Genomic DNA, 11,640 nt, shown 5'->3' on the forward strand with positions numbered 1-11,640 from the left:
TAAAATTTGCATTAGACATACAAGTTTGAGATCTAATTTAAGAATTTTATTAGAGAGAGCAAAAATTTTATCCTTTGTGCAAAATCTATGATCTTTATATTCAAATTTCGCAGTCTTGCAAGGAATCCAGCAATGTCAATTATATTATCCTAAACATAGTCTGAGGTATTATTCATTACTAAACCTAGAAACCTAGTCTTTTCTCCCAAACATTTCTCAGGGAGGGAGGAGCCAGCGAGCGTGGGAAAAGGGGGGGGGGTGGGAGATGGGGTATTTTGATTGACAGATAGTGTATGGGTGAAGTATAATTTGCTTATTTACTGAAGATATTTGTTTTTAGCTCATAAAATTCATAGAAATTACCAGGCCAGAATATAATTTACATTGCTGGAATTCTTTTAAGATAGTGATTAATTTGAATATAAACAAACTAAAATTTGCTTTAGACATACAAATTTGAGATCCAATTTAAGAATTTTATTAGAGAGAGCAAAAATTTTATCTTTTGTGCAAAATATATGACGTTTATATTCAAATTATTCGCAGTCTTGCAAGGAATCCAGCAATGTCAATTATATTATCCTAAACATAGTCTGAGGTATTATTTATTACTAAACTTAAAAACCTAGTGTTTTCACCCAAACATTTCTCAAGAGCGGGGGAAGAGGGGGTGGGGGGCGGGAGTTGAGGCCATTCTTTGAATGGACATTAACCAGCGGCCAGTGCCGGATTTAGACCTGTGGAGGCCCATGGACAGCCTCTTTGTGGAGGCCCCCCTCATTATAACTACCCAAGAGGGTGGGGTGGCGAATGAAGCAAGCCTAAACATCTGGGAGTTCCGGGGGGCGCTGTAAGCACCCCGGGAAAATTTTGAAATTTGAACACTTCTTTGGAGAATTTTGAAGCCATATACAGTGACCCCTCGGTTAACGAACTCAATCCGTTCCAGAAGGTCGTTCGTTAACCGAAACCATTGTTTCAATGGGTTTTTGGGTAATTGGTTCCAGCTCACCGAAAATTTCCTAAATTCAACAAAAATGGTAGAAAAGTTCACTTACTTTGAGGTGTGTATGTAGAAGGCTCCTGGATGATGATGATGATGATGGGAATTACAATGGGGTTGGAGGAGAAGGAAGAAGAGAAGGCATTGGGGTGGAAGAGAAGTCACCCCATGGCACCATTTCACCCATAAAATTTTAGTTCTCTTGGTGTATTTCAAGATTATTTTCTTTAAATCAACACTGCACTGCATTATATATTGTCAATATGTAAAATATATTTCAAAATGACCAATAATTTGCTTGGAAACACAGAAAAAAAGCGTTTAGTTGAAGAGAGTCTCAAGCAAGATGTTACCTCCAGTGAAAACAGAGAGAGACTAACGCCTGCTTGCTGTGTTAAGAGGCTGGATGCTGCACTTTAAACTAGTCACTTTACCTTCAATTATGTTCAATAATTGTTAAAATGACTAAAAAATTGAATATTAAACTTTTAAAATTATTGAATAGTATAAACTTCTTGATATTTACTAAAATAGTTAGGAATTTAAGCCCTAGAACCGATTAATGTATTGGCGGACTGATACTAAAGCTGGTTGCCCGGCCAGTGCAAGCGAAAACATGTTGAGGTCGGTTCGTAAGAAATTCGTTAACCGAATTTTTGTTCGTTAACCGAATTGAAGATCCTTATGGAAAGCAATTCGTTAACCGAAATTTCGTTAACCGAGGAGTTCGTTATACGAGGGGTCACTGTACAGTTATATTGAGGAAATTAGAACAACCGATGCGCAGATACTACACGACCCAACCCCTCCGACCGACTGTCAACAAACACAGCACCCTGATGGCATTCATAATGGAAGTGATAATGAAAAAATATTTTATTTGTTTTTTTAATATTCGTAATGGAAGTGATAATGAAAAAATATTTTATTTGTTTTTTTTAATCTCAATTTCGTTATTCCATGTAGTTCATTTTTAATCAATATATGTTTGTGGAATTCTAAATATATTATTAGCAACACAAACAATAGCATTCATTAAAAATATACGGTTCATAGGAAAACCAGGTATTCATGAATTTCAAGGAGTAGCTAGCCTAATTTCTATCACGCTTCTTGCTGAACACAGTTTTACGTGATGGAATAGATAAACATGAATTTTAAAGAATGAAAATAAAAATAATCCAAATGAATAAACAAATAAATAAAATATTGTAATATGTGGAGGCCCCCAGATTGTGGAGGCCCCTGGGCAGCTGCCCACTTTGCCCACTCCTGAATCCGGCCCTGCCAGCAGCGACTGTACAAGTAATTCTCTTAAATATTAATTGTGTGTGCATACCATCATAAAATTAAGATGTTATTTTTACTACAACATACAATTCTGTCGGAAAAAGTGTAGTTTGGGGGTCGGCCCAGTCACTATTTCAATTATAATCCCATATGTTCTGTTATTTCGTTTACGCGTATCTCGTTTTACGCGGACCTCCACGGGTTCAATTGACCGCATAAATGAAGACTATACTGTAATTGTTTTGAGCTACAGCTCACAGGATAAGTATTGGGTGCACAATAAACTCGCCACTGTAAGTGGTAAAATTTATTCCACAACAACACTACATACTGTAAACAACACCACTACTGAGTGACTGTAAACAACACTACTGAGTGACTGTACACAACAACACTACTGAGTGACTGTAAACAGCAACACTACTGAGTGACTGTACACAACAACACTATTGAGTGACTGTACACAACAACACTACTGACTGTACACAACATCACTACTGAGTAACTGTACACAATACTAATGAATGACTGTACACAACAACACTACTGAGTGACTGTACACAACAACACTACTGAGTGACTGTACACAACAACACTGACAACACTTGCTGACTCGGCATATTTGTCGGAGGAGTATTTATGGTGATTAATTAACTTTTTCATGTAAAAGTGAGGTATGCTATAACGAATGGATTCTACTACGAATATTCCTAACGAACGGTTTTACCTATAAAATTGAGAATGCTATAACGAACGAAACTCCTACAACGAATTTTTTTTTTTTTACTAATTTATTGTTTTTATTATTACAAGTATTAATGATATTCTTTATTTCTGGGGTTTAGATGCATATGTATGCACTTTTTTACAACTTTTACAATTTTATATTATATTTTTCAGTGTTGAGTGGTTGTATTTGGGGGCCTGGAACGGATTAATCCTATAACGAACGAATGCTATAACGAACAAGGTTCAAGAACCAATTAGATTCGTTATAGCATACCCCACTGTAGTACAAAGCATATACTGTAAAAACATCATTTTAGGATATTATTATCGTTTCGGTCATGCAGTGAATTTAGGTTTAGGTTATGTTAGGTTGAAATATGCTTTTTAGATGTTTTTTATGTGTTTGGAACGATTCTGACCTTTGGAAAATAGGTGCATCACCGGAATGATAATTTTACCCCATTTTAATGTCACATGATCAATTTTTCACTGAACATAAGAACATATGAATGGAGGAAACTGCACCAGGCCTACTGGCCCATAATGGGCAGTCCCATTTACACCCAACCCCTATCGCTAATCTATTCACCCAGCCTATGTTTGAAGCTATCCAGCATATTCAAGTTAATGATGATGTTTGGTAGCTTGTTCCATTCATCCTCTACTCTATTCCAAACTTATGTTTACTTATTTCACGCCTAAATCTAAATTTGTCTAATTTAAAACCATTGTTATGAGTTTGCTCCTGGTTGGATAGTTTGAGTACCTTTCTAATGTCCCCTTTGTTTAGCCCTGACTTCCATTTCTCTATCATATCGCCCCTCACTCTACGTCTCTCGAGGGAGTGCAAATTAAGATGCTTTAACCTGTCTCTGTACTCAAGATTCCTTATATCCAGAATTAGTCTTGTCATTCTCCTCTGAATTCTTTCTAGGGATTCTATATCCATTCTGTAATACGGTGACCAGAATTGAACTGCATAATCCAAGTGTGGTCTCACAAGGGCAAGGTATAGTCACTTACTATGTTTATATTCTTCTGAGCTATATGTAAATCAATTTCTATTAAGTTGTGGTAATAGAAAAAATATATATATCGCTATTTGACAAAAACGTTGGTTTATTCAGCTTATCGGTAATTATCCCCAGTTGGCGTGCGCACAACACAAATGACTGTAAACAACAACATTACTGAGTGAATGGACATAACAACACTCCTGAGTGACTGTGTTTTACCTACCCTGCAATTTCCCTCATCCTTCATGCCCTGCCCATTACAGGTGATTTATGATCATAGATTGAGAAAAACTAAAAAATACACATAATTACAACACTACTGACTGTAAACAACATTATTGAGTGACTGTACACAACAACATTACTGAGTGACTGTACACAATAACATTACTAAGTCATTGTACTCAACAACATTACTGAGTCACTGTACTCAATAACACCACTGAGTGACTGTACTCAACAACACTACTGAGTGACTGTACTCAACAACATTACTGAGTCACTGTACTCAACAACACCACTGAGTGACTGTACACAACAACACTACTGAGTGACTGTACACAACAACATTACTGAGTCACTGTACTCAATAACATTACTGAGTCACTGTACTCAACAACACCACTGAGTGACTGTACACAACAACACTACTGAGCGACTGTACACAACAACACTACTGAGTGACTGTACACAACAACATTACTGAGTGACTGTACTCAACAACATTACTGAGTCACTGTACTCAACAACACCACTGAGTGACTGTACACAACAACACCACTGAGTGACTGTACACAACAACAGTACTGAGTGACTGTACACAACAACACTACTGAGTGACTGTACTCAACAACATTACTGAGTCACTGTACTCAACAACACCACTGAGTGACTGTACACAACAACACTACTGAGTGACTGTACACAACAACATTACTGAGTCACTGTACTCAATAACATTACTGAGTCACTGTACTCAACAACACCACTGAGTGACTGTACACAACAACACTACTGAGCGACTGTACACAACATTACTGAGTCACTGTACTCAACAATACTACTGACTGTACACAACATCACTATTGAGTGACTGTACACAACAACAGTACTGAGTGACTGTACACAACAACATTACTGAGTCACTGTACTCAACAATACTACTGACTGTACACAACATCACTATTGAGTGACTGTACACAACAACACTACTGACTGTACACAACAACACTATTGAGTGACTGTACACAACAACACTATTGATTGACTGTACACAACAACATTACTGAGTGACTGTACACAACAACATTACTGAGTCACTGTACTGCAGATTACAGATTGCCCCGGAGGGGGCTAGTTTATTGGGCACCCCCTTACATCCTGTGCAAGGTGAAGCGCAGAAGCGTTTACAGTGCCCAACTGGGAAGCATGCGGAGTTCATGCTTGCCTTTATGACTCATGCATTAAGGGCGTAAAAGGCCTGAAGGGTCATGGGTTTTATCAGCAAGTTACATAAAGTGACAATGATGAGTGTGTGGGGGGAAAATTCCCGGTACAATTTATCTGTTTATGGCAAAATGTGGCAGGTCACTAATAATGTCAAGTGCCAGGCCTGTCACTAGGAGGAGGGATGTCTGGTCAGGGAGGGAAGAGGTGCCACCCCTGTAGGGGGAGGTCATAGGGCAGATGAGGATGTGGTGAAAGAGGGTGTGAGAGTCTGTTGACCACAAAGTTTACAAACAGTGCGGCCAGGCTCAGGGTTGCCAATGTACTAGGCGTGGCGAAGTACAGTGGGGGGTGGAGGTGATATGGTGTGGTGGGGCAGGTACAGTAGGGGTGGAGGGAGGCACATAGGCATTGACAACATTGAGAGACACACCTTTTAGTGTGATTGTGAAGGTGTGTTCGTCGACATGTCGGTGGGGTACAGGTAGCCGGGGGTAGTGTCCTCAGGTCCAGGTAGCCCTGGTGGAGACAGCTCAGACACGGGCGCGGCTTGCGGTGGGTGGTGGACAGGTTGAGGCACCAAGTGTTGTGAGGATGGGGCAGGACTTCGCTCGGGGGCAGCAGGACACACCAGGGCAGACCCGGTAGGCACTACACCAGTAGTGAAGGCCGCCGGCGGTGGAGTAGGCCGTGAGCAGGGGGGGGCTCACGGGGGGACCAACAGCTTGTGTCAAACCAGCAGAGAGGAGTGACTGGGTGGCAACAGAAGGCAGGAGTAGGTGGGAGATGGTGGTACAGAGTGTAGCGAAGAGTTTTTCAATACGGTTGGTAAATTCTTGGAAGAGGGATATGATCTGTGTCATGTCACTGGCGGGGGGTTGTGGGGGGGCACCGGTGGGAGCGCAAGGCCTGACAGCCTCAGAGTAGAGACGGGGAGGAGGCCCAGCAGTAGTTGAGTTAGGAGACGGCCGGGACTGCTGTGTTGTAGCCAGATGAGGCCAGGCAGAGGCAGGTGTTGTTGAAGAAGGCATTGCTGGAGACACAGGGTACACAGGGGGGTGTGGCCCGGAAGACTGGGGGGGGCGTTGTGGTAGACTTGGCCTTCGGGGAGGCTTTTCCCCTGGGACAGACGGGCGATTGGGGCATTGCCGTGAGTCAGCATTGTGCCGGCCGCCACAGTTACAACATCTGGGATTAATTACATAGCCCACCCCACCACTATTAAGGTGGTCTTTGATTTTCTGGGCACAGGCGGCGGAGTTGTGGTTACGTAAACAGAAGCGACATCTCGGCCGATCACGACGACAGCAGGCAGTGAAGTTGTGACCCCAATGAGAACAGACAACACAAAATGCAGTGTACTCAACAACACCACTGAGTGACTGTACACAACAACAGTACTGAGTGACTGTACACAACAACACTATTGAGTGACTGTACAAAACAACACTATTGAGTGACTGTACAAAACAACACTATTGAGTGACTGTACACAACAACACTATTGAGTGACTGTACAAAACAACACTATTGAGTGACTGTACACAACAACACTACTGACTGTATACAACATCACTATTGAGTGACTGTACACAACAACACAACTGACTGTACACAACATCACTATTGAGTGACTGTACACAACAACACTACTGAGTGACTGTACACAACAACACTACTGACTGTACACAACAACACTACTGACTGTACACAACAACACTATTGAGTGACTGTACACAACCACACTACTGACTGTACACAACAACACTATTGGGTGACTGTACACAACAACACTATTGAGTGACTGTACACAACAACACTACTGACTGTACACAACAACACTATTGAGTGACTGTACACAACAACACTACTGACTGTACACAACACCACTACTGAGTGACTGTACACAACAACACTATTGAGTGACTGTACATAACACTACTGAGTGATTGTACACAACACTACTACTGAGTGACTGTACACAACAACAACAGACGGCCATTTTTTTAAGCACTCGGGGCAGCAAGCCCGAAGAGCAATCCCGAATGTCGGGTTACCGTTTGGTAACCCAACAAATGGATTCGTCAAATTCGAATATCAATCCCGAACCTAGGGTTACTATTTAGTAACCTGAACGCCGCAACTCGAGAGGGTTGGTACGCCTTATCCAAGATAAATGTAAATAAACAGGTCATCCAAGCGCCAAAATCAAAGCAGAACATAAGCCGTGAGAAGATAAAATAAAACAAAATCTAATATCTATTATCTATATTTTGCGGTAACTATTGTACATAAGGTAAATTACTTTTGATAATAGTTTACAAGCTTGTTGCATTGCTATTTCAGATAATTTCTTTAAGAAAGTTGTCCATAGTGAAAAGTGATCCCTCGGTTAACGAGATTTCGGTTAACGAATTACCTTCCAGAAGATTCTTAACTTCTGTTAACGAGCAATCTCACGATTAACTAATTTCTTACGAGTGCCCCTCCACATGTTTTCGCTTGCATTTGGTGGTCCACCAGCTGTAGTATTAGTCCACCAATACAGCAATCGGTTCTAGGGCTTAAATTCCTTACTATTTTAGTAAATATCAAGAAGTTTTTACTATTCAATAATTTTAAAAGTTTTATATTAAATTTTTTAGTCATTTTAACAAATATTGAACATAATTGAAGTATAGGAAGCTAGTTATTTGTGTGCCAAACAGCCTTCAACACACCATACAGGCATCAGTCTCTGTGTCTTTTCAGTGGAGGTAACATCTTGCTTCAGACTCTTTTCAACATAAACGCTTTTTTCTGTGTTTCCAAGCAAATTATTGGTCATTTTGAAATTTATTTTACATATTGACAATATATAATGCAGTGCAGTGTTGATTTAAAGAAAATATTCTTGAATTACACCAAGAGAACTAAAATTTTATGGGTGAAATGGCGCCATGGGGTGACTTGTCTTCCACCCCAATGCCTTGTCTTCTCCCTTCTCCTCCATCCCCATTCTAATTCCCATCATCATCATCATCATCCAGGAGCCTTCTACATACACACCCCAAAGTAAGTGTACTTTACTACCTTTTTGTTGACATTAGGCAATTTTCGGTGAGTTGGAAACAATTACCCAAAAATCCATTGAAACAATGGTTTCGGTTAACAAGCAACCTTCTGGAACGAATTGTGCTCGTTAACCGAGGGACCACTGTATTTAACTTTTGTTTATTGTTGTTCCTGTGATGTAAGATAAGACTGACACGATTTAAAGCGAGTGATTGAAAACATCATTAATAAATTTTGGCACTTTGTTATAACCCTGAGTTCGAAGATTTCTTCTAAAAAAAATATTTTACGTAACTTAATCTAAACTTACAAATATTGGTAGTACCTAAACACAACCGGAACAACAACCCAAACAGTGAAATATAGCAGGAGAATTTTTTTTCAGGGTAATTATCAGCGTGGGTCACAGATTACAATTGTTGTAAACCATTACCTCAGCATCTACCAAGTACATTTGGCTCATCATATATCTTCCCTATATAATATACTGGCGAATTGGAAATGGCATTACATCTAATTGTCACAAACAAAAATGCGTTACTTACCATACTTGAAGCTATAAGAGGATGATTGTAGGAATGCAATGCTTGATAAAATTGGAGAAAAGGGCGATGGGGAGACGAAAAATATTCGGAGTTGAAGATACGAAGTCACGGGGGCACACGACGGTCTCTTAAAAATATATACATTTCCATCGGAACCGGTTATTAGGACATTTAAATATTTGTTTTCTTTATTATCTCATCTTAATTTACATATATTGTATTTCAGAGACGTTTTCTATTCATGTATAACTAGTTTGAACATTCGGGATAAGTCTTTAGGGTGCCTACCCACACCCGAGGACTTATCCGAACTTTCCAATAATATAGTCGGACAACCAAATGGTAACCAGATAAAATATGGTTTAAAAAAAATGGATTACGGCTCGGAGGGCGCTTTCAGGTTATTAATAATTAACCCGAATGTTTAAAAAATTGGCCGAGAGTGACTGTACACAACACTACTACTGAGTGACTGTACACAAGGCAAATTTACAGTAGTTCATACAACTCTGTTAGAAAGTCAAAACTATGTTTTTCTAGTGTAGTTTTGTGTTGTTTGATTGGTTCTGACCTTGACGTCTGTCGGAAATTGCCTGTTTTTAGTTATCGCCCACTTCTACCCCCAACGAAATAGGGAATCCTGTCGAGAACCAGGGTTTTGGGTGGGTCATTTTCTGATAAAAATCATGGTCAAGTGAATACAAAATATTGCACACCCCAAAAACACTAGAGAAACATAAAAACTTAACCTTATTTTGGATGACCTAACCTAACCTATCCTAACCTGACCTATCCTAGCCTGACCTGTCCTAGCCTGACTTGACTTGACCTAACCTAACCTAACTCTCATGGTGTTTTTATGTAACCAAACTTTCACCATATGAGGGAAATCACTATTATTTCTTCCCTTATTCTGAATTAGAATCTGAAATTCAAGAAGGCTTGGGAGGTGGAGAGCAACACGAGATAAAAAAATGCTATTTGTTCGTTTTTTCCCCAAAAGGCACAATTAACTCCATATAATTGAAGTGACACCCATCACAGACTTCCATGGTCGGAAATGAATTTGAATTTCGAAGCATGAGAGGCCCAAAATCACAATCGAATCTGATTTGGCAAAAAATACCACGAATTCAAAAAGCAGAAACCACAATTCATTTTAATTGGTGCCAAAAAAATATAAACTTTTGATTGGCCGCGTGACGTGTACAGGAACGCATGTGCATGACGATTTATGAAGGGAACACGCTTAGTGGGAGGTAGGCGATAATGTCTGCAGATTAATGGAATTAAACAGAGAAAGATTTGGCATGCGCTATCTCCGTTGTTATACGTTTCCGACGGTAATGTAATAGAAGAAAATTATCTTAAAATTAGACGTCTTTTTCGAATAAAGATAAACGATTTGGGGTAGAAATGTTGTGTGAACTACTATAAAAATACCCACAACACCACTGAGTGACTGTACATGACAACATTACTGACTGTACACAACAACAACGGAGTGACTGTACACAGCAACACTACTGAGTGACTGTACACAACAACATTTCTGAGTCACTGTACTCAACAACACCACTGAGTGACTGTACACAACAACACTACTGAGTGACTGCACACAACAACAGTACTGAAAGACTGTACATGACAACATTACTGACTGTACACAACAACAACAACAGAGTGACTGTACACAGCAACACTACTGAGTGAATGTACACAACAATCACTACTGAGTGATTATACACAACAACACTACTGAGTAACTGTACACAAAATAGCTTACCATGTTTGAACAATCTTTTCTCGGCTAGAGACAACAACACTACTGACTAGACTGTAGTAACTTGTAACTGTAAACAACGCGACTGTCCGTTGCCATGGATACTGCCGAGTGCTTGTGTATACCAAGGAGTCTATAATAAAGAAGGATGGTTCACTCAAATAGGCGAACACGTTCACTCACGAATGTAGCGCTACCAAGCGGCCGTTATGTATATAACAGAACCGTAAATAGAGATAGAGTTCGGCCAACCGTCACCACGTTGTTGCTCAGAGGATGTGAAGATTTCTCGGACTGCCGGTAGGACCGGGAGCCCAGAGGGTTTTATTCTTGTGAAAGGCGCCAAAATATTTGGCCTCATGGGCTGAAGGCATCCTCACCCGACATTGCAAAAGTGGATTGCTGCCGGGTCTGGGTGTGGCTTTGCCCCTGAAATCACCCCCGAAAGTGGATAAAAAGTGACATTTATTTAATGGAAGAGCGCCAAGGATAAAATCAGTGTCAAAACTTTCCTTGTGGTCCACTGAGTGTGAAATGACCAATGGCGGCAATTTTAGGTGTGGCTTTCCCCTCGCCAGCAACACTCAATTCTTGCACTCTCCCTTAATTTCAATGACCACTAATGACTAAAGAATAGGTCACCCATTAAAATTGTATAATTTTCTATGACTGTCTCCCCAATACATTTTCAGTGAACTTTTTTTTTAGTTTAACAAATTTATTGACAAAGCTTGGAATACATTTTGCCTATTCTCAGTAATTCAGTCAGGTCTT

General features: G+C 40.0%; 1 protein-coding gene across 3 annotated transcripts in view; it reads right to left on the reverse strand.

Annotated features, from left to right (window-relative positions):
- Positions 1 to 10,984, reverse strand: part of LOC121855926 (dynein regulatory complex subunit 4-like) — a 296,945-nt gene extending 285,961 nt beyond the window's left edge. For 2 of the 3 annotated variants that reach the window (XM_042351134.1, XM_042351133.1), the window contains exon 1: positions 10,870 to 10,977. In XM_042351134.1, the coding sequence (XP_042207068.1) occupies positions 10,870 to 10,872 (3 nt within the window). In that variant the 5' untranslated portion in view covers positions 10,873 to 10,977. Of the gene's footprint in view, positions 1 to 10,869 lie in introns of all 3 variants that reach the window. The other variant, XM_042351135.1, reaches the window with a different exon arrangement.
- Between the last annotated feature and the right edge of the window lie 656 nt (positions 10,985 to 11,640).

The sequence above is a fragment of the Homarus americanus genome, unplaced genomic scaffold (genome assembly GCF_018991925.1).
Source record: "Homarus americanus isolate GMGI-L3 unplaced genomic scaffold, GMGI_Hamer_2.0 scaffold19117, whole genome shotgun sequence".
NCBI classification, from domain to species: domain Eukaryota; kingdom Metazoa; phylum Arthropoda; class Malacostraca; order Decapoda; family Nephropidae; genus Homarus; species Homarus americanus.